This window comes from Dioscorea cayenensis, chromosome 19 (assembly GCF_009730915.1).
Source record: "Dioscorea cayenensis subsp. rotundata cultivar TDr96_F1 chromosome 19, TDr96_F1_v2_PseudoChromosome.rev07_lg8_w22 25.fasta, whole genome shotgun sequence".
Lineage (NCBI taxonomy): Eukaryota > Viridiplantae > Streptophyta > Magnoliopsida > Dioscoreales > Dioscoreaceae > Dioscorea > Dioscorea cayenensis.
The window spans coordinates 25,584,204-25,602,854 of record NC_052489.1 but is presented as its reverse complement, the minus strand read 5'-3'; the positions used below and the strand labels follow the sequence as shown (position 1 = coordinate 25,602,854).

General features: G+C 31.8%; 2 protein-coding genes across 2 annotated transcripts; one reads left to right on the top strand and one right to left on the bottom strand.

Annotated features, from left to right (window-relative positions):
* Nucleotides 1–2: 2 nt before the first annotated feature.
* On the top strand, nt 3–2,551 carry LOC120283867. The gene is made up of 3 exons (XM_039290635.1): nt 3–740; nt 1,557–1,872; nt 1,946–2,551. The coding sequence occupies exons 1-3, from the start codon at nt 247–249 to the stop codon at nt 2,153–2,155; spliced, it is 1,020 nt and encodes a 339-aa protein (XP_039146569.1). The 5' UTR covers nt 3–246; the 3' UTR covers nt 2,156–2,551.
* An 8,343-nt stretch (nt 2,552–10,894) lies between these two features.
* Nucleotides 10,895–11,916, bottom strand: LOC120283739 (transcription repressor OFP1). Its single transcript, XM_039290466.1, has one exon. It carries the CDS (start codon nt 11,743–11,745, stop codon nt 10,975–10,977), a length of 771 nt encoding a protein of 256 aa, XP_039146400.1. The 5' UTR covers nt 11,746–11,916; the 3' UTR covers nt 10,895–10,974.
* Between the last annotated feature and the right edge of the window lie 6,735 nt (nt 11,917–18,651).

Sequence of the window (18,651 nt, the reverse complement as noted above, 5' to 3'; positions counted from 1 at the left end):
TCAATCTTCATTGACGTCGGAATCAATCACAACCGTCCGATCCTGTTCATCAACGCCCACCACGCCGCGTGGGCTCCCCGGAGTTCTCACGAACAATGCCACGTCATCAAAGCACCAACGAAGTCCGACGGGGCCCAGCTCATCATCATATCATCCACGCCGTGTTCTCATTGAGCCCACCAATCCGACGGTTCTCATAAGTATAATCATGCTCTCATCTCTCCAACAAAGATCTCCAGTTCTCCGATGGCGGCGGCGCTGGCGCTACGTCGGAGAGGGAGCTGGATCTCTCGAGCGCCGCCACCGACTCCGATCGTCACCGGAAAGGGTCAACGATCTGCGGCCTTTGACGATGTCGTCCTCTCCAAATACCTCGAGACCAATCTCAAGGTCCCTGAACTCAACCTCCCGGACTGCTACTTCCCTGAGAGGTCCCCGCCACCGATCCCAGCCGAGATTCAGTTCGATTCTCTCGTCTCCGACGACAATACTGCGGTGCAAAGGATGATCGAGGCTGCTATGGCGGTTGGCGCGTTCAGGATCGAGGGCGGGGTTACGAAGGAGGAGGTGAGGGCGGCGATCGAGGCGTGGAGCGCGGTGCTAGGGTTTTGGGAGGAGAAGAGGGAGGCATTGAAGGAATTCATCAGTGATCGTGGAGATGGGTTCCAATCGTTTTATTGGGCTCGGCCCATGAGCTCGGTCATGGAGAAGGCCTGGCCTGATTCTGATCAGCCATTCAGGTAATTATAATTAGTTTTTATTATGTCTAATTGTCTATGTCAATTAGGATTCAGTTTAATAATTTCTTTATATTTTATATTTATAAAATGTTAATGTTATTTTGAGTCTTTTTGTTTGACTGCAATACTTGAAAAATTATAGATTTTAATTTCTCAAAAAATAGTTTTTTTTTTTTTGTTCCCTAATGTATCACATACTTTTATTTGCATGAGTTTACGTGAAAGTAAATTTTTTTCAATGAAGCATTTTAATTTCGGTTTAATTTAGCAAGTTGAGTTGGCATACAGATGAAACAACCTAATTTGAACACCAGTGATTAATGAACTTAGGTTTCAGTCCATGACACAGGATAGGACTGCATCATATGTTTTTCCACCCTGGACAGGGTAGTTTATTTTTTGTTCCGTTGTTTTTGTGTCGCCCTTTTATTTTGTATTGATCCACTTCTATTAGATTTTTTGTCGTCTAGTTTTTCAGTTGTATTTTTTTTTTAGTACTTCTTTTCTCCTTTTATTGCAGTGGTTTATTTATTTTTAAAAATAAATAAATAATGAACTTAGTTAAAATTTTTTATTTACATGGTCTAAAAAAATCTAACATTTATCAAATTAAGTTATTTCATGTTTATGGTTGAACTTAAAAAACAAGAGAAGAAACCATCTTGGTATGTATGTAAATAGTGCATTTTATGTTGCTAGTGGATTAGCTGTTGTGTCTTTAACTTGATTGTTCTGAGTTTATTATATCCAAGAAATACTGGTTCCTTATGATTTATATATATATATATATATATATATATATATATAATTTACCAGAGAAATGGTGGAAAAGTTTGCTTCTAAATTGGAGTTAGTAGCTGAATGCATTGCCAAAATTCTCGCTGATAACATTAAAAAGCAGAGACACACTGAAAGCATTAGCAAGAAGGGTTCAGTCCTCTGTTTGAGAAAGCATGACCTTAATCACTCTGAAGGAGATCAGAGAGACATTGAGGAACACTATCACTCTCATGCACTAAGTCTTCATCTCTCAAACGATGATCATAAACTCTATTTCCACTCGCCAAAGGGTTCTTCTTCATTTGTTTTACCTGCTGGTTCCATTCTTGTTACCATCAGAGAAGAACTTGAGGTAATTAGTATTTTTACTGATTTGAACTTTTAGGTTGAATCTAGTCATCTAAAGAACTAGTTCTGTGATTCAGGAATGGTGCAATGGGGAGTTGAAGAGTGCTAATGTTGAACCACTTCATGATGACATTAGCTCTTTCTCTCTTGAGTTCATGTGCTCTCCTCTTGTTCTAGACAAAGAGTATGGTCCAGTAACAGAGAAGAACATCTCAGTAATGGATCAGTTGTTGATACTGCTGGTTCTTGCTTTCCTCTATAAGCTCTGGGCATTACTCTTTACTTGAGATTACCAGATAAGGAATGTTGTGATTGTGTGTGTATTGTTTTGTGTTTTGAGAAGCATGATCTTCTATCCATTTTTTTTTCCTCTGGGATCATTTATATGTTCCAGAGATATAACACTGCAGGGCAGTGAAGATTGGATTGGCAAGCCTCAGTTGGAGGTAACCTTTGAGGTTCTCCTACCCTTTTCAATTGGGAAAGAAAAGGGACCAATAGTGAGGTTTTTGAGTGCAATTGATTTTTGCATTCATGGAGTGTTCTGTGAGTTGCTTGATTGATGATGGTGTGTTTTGGGGAGTTGGTGTTGATTTGAAGAATGACTTATACTTGTAAATCCTGTTGATTATACCTGTAAATAAAAATGTGAAATAAGAATGAGTGGTGATTTTTGAAAGTAATATTGCTGAGTTTATATGATTCCATTGCTGTTCCTAGTGTTTGCATTGTTTGACCGTCAAAGCTAACAACCGTTTGTGGTTGTAAGCATGTTCAGAAGAACCATGTTTTGGGCCACACCCAGTCTTGGAAATTATGACCTTTTGGGCCTAGTGCTCGAGCTAAGTTTGGCACAAAATAAAAATTCCAAACAACTAATATATATATATATATCAAATAATATAAGTGAATAGAACACCCATGTATGTTAGAAAGAAAGGTTACATACTCATGGCTTTTTGGCCTAGGTTTTTTGTGTAGGGTATTTGTTTTAGAGAAAACTTGAGATCAAAAGAACCCAAATAAGGTAAGAGTTCATGTGTTTGTTGAGGTATTAACTCTATATTTGTGTATGTTCTTATCTTCTTTTAAATATAGGGCGCTTATCACCTATTTATATAAGGAAAAAAAATTACACATAATAATCAAATACAAAAACTTAGTGAGCAGATACATAGGGAGTGGGCGCCAATCACAATTATTTTATTTTATTTTTTTGAAGTGGATAAATGACATGCATCAAAATGACAAAGAAAATAGAAGTACAAGTAACAAAAGCCAGTCCAGTAGCTGTGGAACAAAAATAGAAAAAGAAAAGAAAAGGAAGAACAACGAGTCTTCTCCGGAACCCCTAAGACAACCACCAGGGTTACTCCTCACCAACGTCTTGTGTCGCCTCAAGAGTAGGGGCGCCATCCAACCCCTCAGTTATAATTAGACAACCCTAAAAATAAATAAATAAAGAGAGATAATTGAGATATGAGAAATGAGTTCCAAAAACAAGAGGAGGGTATCAATGGCAAGTTAGGTTGACAAAAAATTGAAATATAGTCACTCTGGTGGTTTTAGATGTTTTGCATCTTCTACAATAGAGTTAATAGTTTAATTTTTTATTTAAAATGAGAGGTAGAGAGGCTTCGCTTTTTAATGTTTTTTTTAATATGTGTGTATATATATATTCTTTAGATAAAATAAATAAATTAATTAATTAACAACATCATCACATCATTACATCAAAGTCAGTCTACTCATCACCTTTTACTATTATCATTTGATTGAATTCCTTTAATTACTCTCCATATTTTTTCTAATCCAAACCAAACTACTAAAAAAATGAAAATAGTAACCGAAAACAGTAAGAAACACAGTGAAATGCAGTAAAAACTATAGCAATCAATGAAAACAATGGAACACACTGGAGAAGAAAACATCCAGTGAAAGTAGCAGCAGGATCCTAGACCATAAGAATGGAACACATGCATGTTGGTAAAAGTCTGAAGGCGATTAAATTGGCCATGTTCCAGTTGGGTGCAGTGTAATGGCACTTGGCCCACACTTGATTCACATGAAAGATACACACATTGATTTTATGTGGAAATATAGGAACTAGATAGAGTACATGTACCACCGACACAAATTATAGTGCATGGTCCACCATCCATCACTCGTGTGCATTAATATGAATTCAAACTCAGAGCTTGTGCATGTGTTCTGCCTCATTTATATAAAACCATTACCAAAATGCACAGAAAAAAAAAAAAATATTTGAGTGTAACATGCACTCATGAACATGTTGGCTTGAATGTCAAGGTTGGGTGGGGTAGCATCTTCTTCAATTATAATGCCTTTTGATGGCAAAATATCTAGGGTTTTGTTGATTAAAGTGTGCAACTTGCAATTGGCTAGCTACTAGTTTAGGTCTCTAGCTTCTCATTGTTATCCTTAATACCCTTGCAATTGTGGGGAGTTTTAAATTTATTTATTATTATAATAGACCATAAGTAGATATTTGTGGGTCAAAATATCAAAATAATTTTTCTATTTTGCGTTTTTTTATCATTTTAGTCCCTCTAATATAAAATTCGTCTTTTTGGTCCTCGTATTTTTATATATTTATTTTTTTTGGTCCCTCTAATTGATGGATCTGCCCTTTTGGTCTGTACAATTGATGAATTAGAGAGAACAAAAAAGATGAAAATGTCTAAATATGAAGACCAAAAGGCGGATTTTAAAACTAAAGGATGAAAATGTGCAAATATAAGAATCAAAAGGGCGGATTTTATATTAGAGGTACTAAAAGGGCGGAAAACGAAAAATATAGAGACTATTTTGATATTTATACCATATTTATGTGTGCATGAAATTTGTTATTAACTGTATAAATTTCAGGAGTTCAACCAGTGAAAAGTAAGTCATTTGAACTCATAAACTGTTTTTTAATGATAACTATCTAACTTTGATAGTTAATTAAAAGAACTATCATGATTGTTTTGATAAAAATATATTTTTATATATTTAACATCAATTTTCTTAAGAAATTGGGTAAAATATGCAACAAAAAAGAAAAAATTAGAAATACATTTATTAGTTATTACAGATGTAGATGCAGATAATGTATATAGTATAGAAGTATAAGAGATGACTTATATTGAGGTAGTTAGATGACTCATAAGGGGTCTAATAGAAGTGGAAAAATACAATAAAGCTTTTAGAAAATGATTGTTTGATCTCTTGGTAAATCTTCATAGTTCTTCTTATATTTAATTTCATATTGTTTTTTATTGTAATTATTATTATTTTCATATATATATTTGCTTTGTAAAATTTTAAAGTTCAAAACAAGGGATATGGGATCTTCCATTTGTTAGGCTAGGATTTTTTTTTTCTCTCCAAACAATAATTGATTTTTTTGAGTAAGACCAAACTAAATTTTGGCTCAAAATCCAGACAGTTTTCAAAATGAATCAACTTCACCAGTTAATACTATTACACTGCTTGCTATTTTTGTAGTCTTCCCCATCCACCAACGGTGGATGTACAGATTTATTATTATTATTTTTTGCCTTCATTTGTTTGTTTTTATTTTTTTTGTTAGAATTTCTTTTTCCTGTTTTTGTATTGTTTTAATCGTAATTTATCCATTTTTATAAATAAAATAAAATTTCCATATTTAACCAACTTAATAATATATTTTTAAAACCACTAAGAATTTACAAAAATCAAGGGTTGTAATCAATCAATTTCAAAATCAAGGGCTATGTTTATCCTATTCATATAGTCTACTGTTAAGAGAGAATATTATCACTTTCCCATACATTGTATTTTTTTTTTTTAATAAATCCAATTTTATAATCGAAGACAAAACAAAACTTGATGTAACGTTTTGAATCTCAACGACTACCCAACCCACCTATTAATAGGTTATTTATTAATTTTTAATTGAAAATATCTCAAATAGGACAAAATTCATTGGCACATTAAAAATTAATTAAATTTATTAATGAAGAGCCTTTGGGCAACATTCCATTAAATGTTTGACTCGAATGAAAGAGGACAAATCCAAACAGGAGTAGACTAGTAGTTAAACAAAGACAAAACCTTGCCCGTGTCCTGTGTCTAGTCTCAATCTTAGCCGTTCAATCGCCACTTTATTGAAATGATTTATCTCTACGTATGTTCCATCACACCCATCTGATCATCATCTGATGGAATGTGCGGTCGCGATCACCTTGCGAAATCAATATCCTTGAAAAACAGAGGAAAAAGTTTTTACCATTGTTTTTTACTTGAGTTGTGAGCCATAATATTTTGTTTATATATTTTAATATACATGGATAGACTCTTTTAAGTGTTATTTGGGTCACAAAAATAATATATTATCACCGTAATAAAATTATCATATTAATAAGATCAGTTATTATGTTTGGTTAAGAATTTATATTACTGTAAATTTATCATTATCATGTTTGGTTAGTCATACAAATCACCTCAGTAATATGTCAAATTTTTTCAAATACCGATACATATAAAATTTTGAAAATTTTAATTTAAATTATTTAAATAAATAATTTATTAAATTATAATATCAAAAATTCTTTTTTGCACCAATTTTTTAAATAACTATATATTTAAAAATTTCAGCAATAATGCTCTAAATTTTTCAAAATATCTTTATAACTAAAATTTTAAGAAAATTTAAATTTAAAGTAAAATTAATTTTTAAATAAAAATAAATATAATACCAAAAATTAATTTTTGGCATATTTTTTTTTCAAAATACCTTTATATCTGAAATTTTAAATAAATTTTGTTAAGTCTGATGACGTGGATTGGTATTATATGACAAGTCAAGGTGTGACATGGTAATAGAATGATGACGTGGCTAGAGATGACTCATCAAAAGAAAAAGTGACTAGGCTGATAATGTGGCAAAAGATGTTGTCATGACTTGTGATGAAGATCAAGGTGGAGATTTTATGAAGATCAAGGTTGAAGATTTTATTTAGTAGATATTCCTCTCAATACAATCATGTGATGATAAACTATTTTTAGTGCATTAAGACTATAGGATCTTTTCAAAAAAGGTAAGTTTTATTTTAGGTATGATTGTCTATTTTTAGTAAGATCCAGGATAACAATCCATATCTTTAATGGAGCTCTTTTTAGAAAGATCTATTGAAGAGAGAGGAATATTCTATCATTGGCAAGTATTCAAGATTATGAAGAAGCTATTAGAAGACACAAGTTAAACTTGGTATGAAGACACAAAGATTTAGTTTGGTGTGAAGCTATTTGAAGACACAAACTAAATAAGGTAAGGACAAGCCAAGGAGATCATCAAGACCATATTTAGCATCATTAATTAAAGAAAGATCTAAACGCTATCTATGGGCGGAATTATTCATGGAGACTAGTCATGTGTGAAGACTGTTTGAAGATTGCATGGGATATGATTAGAGATTTGGAGATTCAAGCATTGATGATTGGAGATCATGCTTGAAAATATTGAAGGCTAAACTTGGATGCAGATGAGATCAAGTTTAGTAACAATATTTCATGTGTGCCAAAAGAAGATCATTTGGAAGACCAAACTTGGGCCAAGTTTAGAAAGAAGATCGGGAGATATTCAGTGACTATCTTTGGTGAGATAGTCATGTGTGCTTTGCTGGGCACGTCCCTCGGGAGAGGGAGACCTACTAAAGTGACCTGAGGAAGGAAGCAGCTGTAAGCAAGAGGAGTTCGGGTCGAGTCAACTGCTACGAGGCAGACTGAAGGAACCGGGCGGTTGAAGGTCGCAGATTCAGGTGCATCTGGCTACAACTCAGTCATTTTCAGTAAGGTGGGCCTTGTTGCAACTGGGTGTTGCAACATCTAACTTTGGAAGGTGTCCAAGTTAGGAAGCCGCGGAGAATTCTAAAAGAGGTAACTTTGTGGACGTCGGTGCGTCTATATAAGAGATCCAGCTCGAAGATTTAGCATGAGCCAAACAGTGAGAGACTCTTCGGTGAGAGTTGAGAGTGTGGTCGTCGGGCAATCTTGAGAGGATATTCTTTGTATTGAGAGAGTGAGTGAGTGTTGTACTCTTTGTTCCTATACCTCTTTTAGTGGATTGTTTCTCTGGGCCTGGCCCCCAGATGTAGTCAAAGTTGTGCCAAACTGGGTTACCACTTTGCTTGTCTCCTTTATCTTGTTTTGATTGTGTGTGAGTGTTTAATCTTTGAGTGAGTTTTTAAGTGAACTTAATACATCACACCCTCACCTGAACCATCAAATTTAAACTTAAAATAAAATGAAATTTTCTCATGAAAGTAATTATTGATATTATAAAATATTAATTTTTTTATATTCTCAAAAATACTCATGTATTTTTTCAAATTTGGAAGAATGAGTGAAAAGAATTAGATTAAAATGGTGAGGCCAAATTTGTGGTGCGGGAGGATGGGTGGGGGTGGGGAATTAATTCCATATAATATTTTCATATAACCACGAACCAAACGGCTACTTAGTTTATTAATATCAGATCTTTACTTAGGATCTTTATTTAAAGAAAAACCTAAGATCGAACATCAAAATATATGTAAAATCACATTCTTGACACATGTTTGTCCTTAAAAAAAAATCCAATTAATCTAATACTTTTTTTTCCTTATATATTCTAATCGCATCTTACTATCTATAAATACCGAATTAGTTTTAGACATTGAAATTTAAAATAAATAAACATTGTTATCAAATGTAAAAACAAGATTATGTATGCAATGCTAACATCCAACAAAAATACACCCTTTTATATTATCTTGCTAATGACAAACAACCGACAATTTCTTTTAAAAAAATCATGACTGTTCAATACGGCATCACGGGTTCTTCTAGTCTTTCTATGTTTTATTCTCCTCAATCTAAAAGAAAAAAAAAAATTTATTTTTTCAATTAACAATAAAACATGAGTTGGTGTGATATTAGCCGACTACCAAAGTGTTAATTTTATTTTTAAAAAACCAATATATAAAAATAAAATAAAAAAAAAAATATATATATATATATAAAGAATGACCACCCGCAAATTGCGTTGTAGTATGGAGTAATGGTAGGCTTCTGTTAATGGGCCCGTTTGAGCCACAATTTTTGACCTAACCCCACGCCGACACCAACTAACCATTCTGTCGCTATTTCCCAGCAATTATTTCTAGTTACACCCCCATCAAATTTCATAATTATATATAAATATATAAATTTTTAATAATTTTTTTATTAAATGGTTAATCTATTTTCCAAATTAAAATATTAAATAAATTTTAATCTATTTTTTTATAAAGTGGATTAAGTACAGAATTAATTAAAATAGAAAAGAGACAAATACAAAGTAGACAGTGGTATATTGATATATAACAAATCCATTATAAATGAGGATAATTTTACATCATAACAATAAATTAACCACCTATAATTTATGTGATAATATAGAATAAATGTTGATAAAACTTGAGTAAAAATATAATGGGCCCAAGACAATCACTAATCAATAGTTTTTTGTTTTTTGTTTTTTTTTTTAAGAAATGAACCAGTAGGTTCTGTCTTTCAAGCAGTTTTAAAATAAATAAATAAATAAACAACACCCATTAAAATAAATAAAAAAGCATAATTTAGAATCTTTACATAAAATTTTATAATTTTCATTGTCTATATAAATATGAAATTTTATAGGGTGCATTTGTGAAAGATTAAGAATCTTTTTTATCCCATGTTCATGTCTAAAGCTCAACCTCACGCAATCTCTCAGTGTCGGGCAAAACAGCAGCATTAGATTCGCAGCTCCCCACATTGTACCCTCTTCTCTTCTCTTCTGTCTTTGCCTCAGCTTCTCAATGTAGAGATTCACAGATTGACTCAATCCATTGCTTTTGTTTTTATTGATCATCAAAGAAACATTTGCATTTTTTTTTTTTTCTGTGTTTGAACACAAGAAAATTCATGTCGGTTTAGTTTTTTTTTTTTTAAAAAAAAATTGGATAAACCACAAATGCATTGCAAAGAAACGAGATATAATATATAAAAAAAAAATAGAAATCACAACAAAACAACATGACCCGGATTACCAGAAGTGAAATACGGAATAAAAAAAAAAGACAGAGAGAACTAATATAAGAGAAGGAAACATGGGATCATTCAAGAGATGGATGATGCGGATGATGCTTCATTGTTTCTCTTACAAAGCTAAAGGGATTAATAAATAAAAAAAAAGTAATTATTTTGAGGAGAAAACAAGTGTCTATCCTTACACAGTCTGTCAAAATGGAAATGCCGTGAGGCTTGTTAGATTTTTTTTTTTTTCACAAACAAGGGAACACAAACCCATTAGCAATTAATTCAGAATCCCTTTTTTATTATGATCTGTTTCACTGATTTGATGTCTCAAAATTAAAGCTACAAAAACAAGAAATGAAGTGCAAACCTTTATATATATTTGTTTATTTGCATAATATCTCATGTCCTGATTTGATGTCTGAAAGACCAAAAGCCAAATTTTGATAATACAAATCTTTCATCTCTCATTTTAAGAACTTCCAAATTTACATATTGAATGGAATGCAGGAGCAGGATTCCTGACATTTCCCAGAGCTTCTGTGTCACTGTTTATTGATTTAGAGACCAAACAGTCCCAATTAATTACCATTTCTATTTTTGATTTCTCACCTCCTCTGTTTCCCTCTTTATAAGTTCTCTCTGAAGTTTCTTCTAAAGCCAATCAGCCTTTTTTTTTAACTGTTTATGGTAACTGTGACAGTGAGTGAATCAGCCACCAGCTCATGCAGATAGTAGTAACCAGTAACTCATCCATGCATTACCAAAACATCATTCATGTTTGACATGACTTGTTTCTGACAGTGTCATTCAAATCAACCAGGCAACATGTTGCGCGCTCTGCATGTTTTTCTTCTTCCCACTTTTTTGAGTTTTTCAATTGCATGTCTCATGAACTCTCTGTTCATAAAATCATTCATTGCTTCAGTTGCATTTTATAGAGCTAGTTCATATACATATATATTTATATTTATAAAGAAGGATCTTAATACAAACATAAGTTCAAGAAAATGTTTAATTATGTTTACAATCCGATGTCAGTAAGATCAAACCATATCTGCTCGAAAACCTTAACAATGACATCATGATACTCATCGGAGTTGAGTGAAAGATAACAGGCAAGCAAGTCTTCCAGATCTTTGGAAGCTCGAATATTGTTTTCAATGATCATCTCCACCATTGAGTCCCTGAAATCCTTCTGAGGATTTGAAGAAGCCTTCACAACTGCAAAGCTCTGAGAGATGCTCTTCCTTTGATGTTGCACTGCCTGGTTCTTACGGTTCATAATTCTCAACCTTGGTGAATTCACATGCAACTTCAGACGAGAAGGAGGACGTGGAGATTTGCTGCACTTTTCTTCAAGTTTTGGTTTTGTTAAGCATGGTTTGAGATTGAGCTCTTGAAATCTGGTTGGAGAGTTTGTGCTGCAGCTGCAAGTACTGGAGATGGAACTAGTGAGGACACTGGTTGGAGGTTGTACACTAGTTCTTCTCTTGGTTTTTCTCTTGGATTTTCTTGGAGGGTCTAGTGGGAAGTGAGTGTCTGAAGCTTTGGGATGGATTGGAGAGCTTGGGAGTTTTACTAAGTCTCTTCTTTTGGTTGAGAAGTAGTATGAAGCTCTGCTTGGCGTCAAGCTTTGGTTGTTTGATGGTTGGAAAGTACTATAATTGGTTGGTTGTGGGAATGGCTTTGGAGCTTTGTACTGACTTGATCTCTTGATCATGCTCATGTCTTTGAGCTTGTAGAACCAGGCATTTGGCATCATGTTTGCAAGTTTGAACCTATGGTTTCCCATCTTTAAAAAAAAACAACAAAACAAAGCACTACCAGCGTATGGAAATGGAGAAGTAGAAGCCTAGTTCATGAAGGGCATGCAGAGAAGCATTGTTTTAATGGAAATGAATAGAGGGTGGAGAATTGAGAAAGTGAAGGCTAGGCTATAATAAAGAAAAAGGTGGTGGTGGCTTGAAGCTTTTGGCTGTATTTATATAAGAAAGTCTGGCTGGCGTTAAACCTATAGTATACTGGTTGTTATCACAATGATTAAGCAAACATGCTTTTAAACTAAAGGTATTGGCTTGTAATATATATATATATATACACACTTCATTATTTCTAAGGATGCTGTCTGCTTATGGGGTCATGTTTGTTTTGTTTAATTCTTTAATTTTCCTTTCTTTTCTGATGTATTTTATGAACATTATCAGGCTGGTAAAACAGGAATTCTCATCACATTTATTTTGCTGATCATCATCATTACATCCATGCTTATCTTTATATTATTATTATTATTATTATTTTAAAATAACATCAAAGTTAATCTACTCTGTTTTTTTTTATTTTAACTTTACCTGATATATGTACAACTGGTTGACTGTGATCACGAAGATACATAAAACGTCAAAACTTAAACAATGTGAGAGCGTACACTGCGGCGGCGGATGCGGCAACGAGCCAGAAAAGGGCAATGGATGATAAGGAGATAAAAAGAGTGTCTAGTCTTATTCCAGGTTGTGCATGTATTGCATGGCATACCATTGTCCCAGCTGTAAAACCACAATGGACACTGCCCTTTGATAAGACTTGACCCATTTCCTGTCAATCCTCCGGCCTTCTCTGGTTATATATGTATCACTTGCTCTGTTTGTAAAGCTTATTAAGTTGGTTCTTTTATTCATCAAATGTATAATTATGTTATTTATGGAGTTGTGTTGATGGCTTTATTTGGAAATGGAGCTTAGTTTACTTGGAGAATGAGAAGCTAATAACAAATGCCTCTCACTCTCAGTCTCTGTATGCTCTGACAAGTATCATATGCAGTTCCTTTTTCACAGATAACAAACTGTTTTATCTAAAATTGAATGATTCCAATTTAGAAAGGATAGATCAGTAGTGATTCTTTTTCTTTCTTTTTAAATGTGTATAGATGACCAATTTCAAATATAATTTTACTTGTATAATTGTATTAGAAGAAGATGATGATGAACTAGCTCACAAGTAACTTCATCAAAACAAAAAAACTGGACTAAATCCACCAAATAACCTTGGATAGCCAATTAATTTATAAGGAGCTTCAATAGAAGTGATGTGCAAAGTTTCTTTGTATAATCAAAAGATCTTCACAAGCATAGACTTTGTCAATCTTAAGATTAATGATTTATGAGGTATTTGATTCCTGTATGAACCCTGAACCTTGTCCATTATATTAGACTGGTATTGACAGAACATTAATTAGCTGAATAATTCAACTCATGAACGAAACTTTGAAAGGATTTCAAATTTATTGGAATGCTTGAATAGTTAAATGTTGGAGTCAAGGACTAGCGTACATCATAATCATTAGTTAATAATAATTTGGTCTAAAATCATAGATGACCGTGACTTAGTCTACATGTTGGACTTAATATGCTCAAAGCTGCTTCCTCCTGCAATGGTCTGTCTAAATGATCCCTAGTTATAGCCTAACTTCTTACTATCTCACAATGGACATTTTTTTTTAAATGTGAATAAACCTAATTTGTTTTTAAAGGAGTGAATAAACTATATATATATATTCCGAAATGAGCAGTTAAGCTGTTAATAACGAAATGTACAAAACTCGGAGAAACAAGTAAGAATGGGGCACATGCACAGATGGACTACCCACACATATATAACCACTATTTATACTTCCAGCTCGTAATTCGAACTCTCATTACTTGTGAAGAGTTGCAAGGGACCAATCATTAGTTTATTACAATAGAGATTAGTAATAACAACATTAATAATGGTTCAAGTCATAACAAAAATGGATTTCTACTTATTATTTATTTTAAAATAAAAAAACACAAAATCCATTGATTTCAATTTTTTAAAAAAGGCAGCCGGCAGGAGATGGTCCTGGTCAGACACAGGCACCGTGGCACGACATGGACCTCAGGCCTTGTTAGGATGCGGCCCACTAGCCCATGTGGCCCATAACTTGGTCCATCAGCTTTTTACAATAAACCACTCCCTTCTCTCTCTCTCTCTCTCTCTCTCTCTCTCTCTCTCTCTCTCTCTTAATTATATTTATTTATTTGTAAATGAAATAAGTGGGAAAATAATAATAAATATGTAATGATGTGAATAGGTTGAAAAAGGGTAAACTAATTTTATTAAATAATTTTAATAAAATATGTGAGAAAATTTGTCTCATATATATAATATTAAATCTTGAAATTAGATTAGTGTCTATGTAAATGAATAATTGGACGTCTTTTAAATTAATTTTATTAAATAAATAAAAATAAGATATATAAAAAAAAGGTTTATAATGGGTATATTTAAAATTTGAAATTATATTTTTTATATACATGAGAAATGAATATATAACTTAAACTCTTTATCTTTATTAATGCATGTGGTTTATCTACTTTTTCAATATATATATATATATATATATATAATTTAAACTAATTTTATTAAATAAATTTTAATAAAATATGTGAAAATATCTCTCTTGTCTATCTAAACACTTGAATTGAAAAAAATAAAAATAAAAATATTGCACGCGCACAACTATATATATATATATATATATATATATTTAAAATTTGGAGATATTTCAACTCCATTAAAATTAATACTATTTAATATTTACAACCGCGTCACTAGTTTTAATTTTAATTTTCTTAGTCCATGATGATTGTAAGATATATATATATATGTGTGTGTATTTCTTCCATGTTTTACTTATTTATTACTTAGAATTTTTGAGATTTTAATTTTCAAATAAATATTAATTTCTACCTTTTGTTGGGCCGATCTGATTTATCACAGCCCATTTTATACCTTGACGTGGATTTATGTGTAATGAAAAGTTTATTATAATAAAAATAAATAAGCACATTCACATTATATTTTATATGAATTTATAATTTTTTGAGATACTTAATATTTAAAATAAATAAATAAATAAATGGCATATTTCATTAAAATAAAATGAAAATAAAATTAATACAACAACTAAAAGAGAAAGACAAATCTAAGATTACAAAATAAAACTTATGAAGGTCTAGTAGCAGTGGAGCAATCATCAAGCATGCTCCCCGCTACTCTTAAATTATTTCTAACATGAAATTGTAATATATTCACTCGTTTTTTATTTGTTGTAATTAATTGAACCTCACATATTAAATAATTTAGTTATTTTATAAAATTTTAAAAAATAGTTATTTTTCAAAATTAACCATAATTTATGTCTTCATATTTTTTTTATATTTAATTCAAAGAAGAGAATTGAATAAAATGTTAAAAATATTTTAAAAAAATAATAAATGCTTCCGGTTAAAAAATAACAAATAAAAAAGAATAAAAATTTGTGACATAAAAAGGAACAAGAGAGTAAACAAACAAGCAACTGTCATCCAAATTAGCCACATAATTATGCACCAAAAAGGCATTAAATGAGGTGATATAAAACAGTAGCATCCAAGGAGAGCAGAGTGGGCAAGTGGAGTTATGTAGGGATGGCAACGGGTAGGGTATGGGTAGGGTATGCCAAAACCCTTACCCGTACCCGTAACCCCTACCCCATACCCGTACCCTTACCCGTACCCTTCAGGGTAAAAAAAATCATACCCTTACCCTTACTCAGCGAGATCTGGGATACTCGCAGTGCAGCTACACTCTGATTGTTCAAATTATCGAATTAAATTTAAATAATAATAAAAAAATAAATTAATTATACATTATATTACAATCTTTTAAACACATCCATAAATTCAAAAATTACAAGTTGATATATATTTGCTTATCTTAAATTATATAATCACATAAAAATGACGCTCTATTTAGGACTCAGATGGTAACTCTACCTTTTGTTTTGTTCATGTTTAACCATCTTGGTTTTTTTGTTTAAAAATTTTTTTCATATATCTACTATTTATATTTTTATATAAACTTCAAATTTTTATAAATATCTAGTAATATTTTGAATATAAAAAAACATTATAAGTAATTCTCATAGGGTTATATCCAATTGATTTTTTTATTAGTATCTTATTTTTTTCATGATGTTCTAATAATTTTTTTATATTTGTTTATTTTTTTAATTTAATTATGATTCTTAATATATATCTAAAAATTCAATTTTTGATAATAATATCAAATATAAATATAGAAATTAAATAAAATTTAAAAATAATATATTAAGAGAAAATTTGAAGTATTATTTTTCAAATTAATCACTATGAAAATAGATATTGAGTAAATTGTGAGTAAATGTTTAGTTTTATAAAAAAATTATATATATATATATATATATATATATGAGAGGAGTAAGGATGCAGGTGCAGGGTTTTACCCTGCACTCTTCAACGGGTAAGGAGTAAGGAGTGCAGGTAGGGGTAGGGGCATACCCTTACCCGACCCTGCACTCATTAAAAACCAACTGGGTATACCAGTATCCGTACCGTCTCTGGGTCAAAGAGGGTAATACCCTCTTTGACCGGGTACGGGTACGGGTATACCCGTCGGGTAGGGTACAAATTGCCATCTCTAGAGTTATGTTCAAACTTCAACCAACATACCAACCATCACATTTTTATCATTTAAATGCTAGTCATATGGCAGTTATTAAGAACTTGATCTTTTCTAATACATCTCTATTAATGACGAGAAGGCCAAAGATATTTTAGGGGAAAAACATTATCTTCCCTAATTTATTTAAGAAAAATCGATATACAATTAACTAAAGAAATAAAAAAAAAAATTGAATTTTCATATTTCCTCATTACTTGGTCTCCCTTGTATATGAAACAAAATATATATTTTTTAAAATAAAGTCAAAAGAAGTATATATATATATATATATATATTTTAATAAAATGGATAAACCATCCATTTATTAACTATATATTTTATTAACAAGTGTATAAAAGCATAATTTGGTAATTTAATAAACAATTTTATGAACTCCATACATTCCAAAGAAAATCTGGTGCATTGAAAAAAGTATTTTGCATTGACTATAGAGCCACCAGAAGAGGAAGAAGATCAAAGAAGGATGTTGTGATAATTGACAGAGTGGCAATTAAATAATTGCATAAAGTTAAGTCCGCGTTTTGGTACACTAAATTATTTCGTCCTAAATCAATGGTCAAACCATATCAAATGTTAATTGGTTGGCATGTTTGACCATGTATCTGACTAAGGGCGTCTTGGGCCCTCTTCATTAGTTGCATTACTAACTACTTGTTCTAATAGAAGAGCTATCACCTAGAGGCTGCGGTCAGAGCTGCCAAATTTTTTTTTAACAACATATATTATTTATTATTATACTTCAATTATATTTTAAAACAGTATTTTTATATAAAAATCAAATGTTTCAACTACTCGATTATTATTGTAGTAAAAAAAAGAAGCCCTTCATGTTTTTTTTTTATTCTTATCATATTGTTTTGTTTTTCTTTTAAAAACTAATAACTGACTTTTTAAAATAATTAAATAAATGAATAATTGTTGAGCTTTGACTATGAACATTATTTTGAGGACATTTTTGATTTTTCAAAGAGTTCCTCACATTCACATGCAGGTTTCTCTGAAGAAAATAAACATTATTGGCGGAAATTTTGGCTTTTTTTTTGGGAGGCATGAATTAAATAATAAAATGAAATGAAAACCATCCACACACACAACATCACAACTTTATCAAAAATCACATAATTTAAAACACACTCAAAATTCCAAGTATTATTTCTCTGAGAATCTCAAAGTTTATAAGCTACAAACAATAAAACAATAACATAACTGAATTCTAAACAGTATAAACCTGAGCTTTTCTGCAAGCTATAATATCTATATATTTATATACAACTTCTCTTTGTAAACAAAATTAAAGATGAGACTCCAATAATCAAAATTCATCCCAAAGAAAAAAAAAAGGAAGAAAGAACACTTTCCTCTAAGTTTGGATCTCATTGGTTCCCTTACTTGGCCCAGAAGGTGGAAAGTTTCCTCTTGGCAAAACATTAAAAAAGAGTGGCTTGAGATCCTCCTTCCACCTCTGTGAAATTGCAGAGGTAGACTGATCTTGATCTTGATCTTGATCATGATCCTTCACAGTAACTTCAGCAATAACATTCAGTGGCCTTGCAGTGGATACATGGAAAGAGATAAACATCAGAAAGAGAATGAAACAAGTCATGAAGATGGATCTGTTTGCCATGGATATACAAGCAAGAAATCAAAGAAAAAAGTTTAATTATCAAGTAGTAGAGAGATTAAGGAAGAATGCAGTGAGGAATGAGGAGAAGGTGATGAAGGGGGGTAATGGGTTTTATGGAGAGAAGGATGAAGAAGAGGTCTTTGAAAAATATAAAGACTGTATGAAAGGAGGAGTTGCTTGACTTTCAAGTTTCAAGACTAAATTAGTATGCATGCATTGTAATATTGCTAGGTCGTCGGTGTACATGTGTGAGCTAACACGTTGTTGTTCCACTGTGGACAGCTAGCTAGCTCAGCTGGTTCATTGCCTTGGTCAAAGGTTTCTTGTGAGCCAAGTGGGTGAGTGAGAGATTTAAGTTTGGAATACTACTTTTAAGTTTGGGAAGTTTCATTAGCAATGAAGACCAAAGTGAAGGAAGCTTCATATATATTTTGCGGAACTTGATTTAATTGTGAGTGCTCTTTTTTATATTCTTTATTTGAAACTTCATAAAGTCTTTTAATTAAAAGGAGT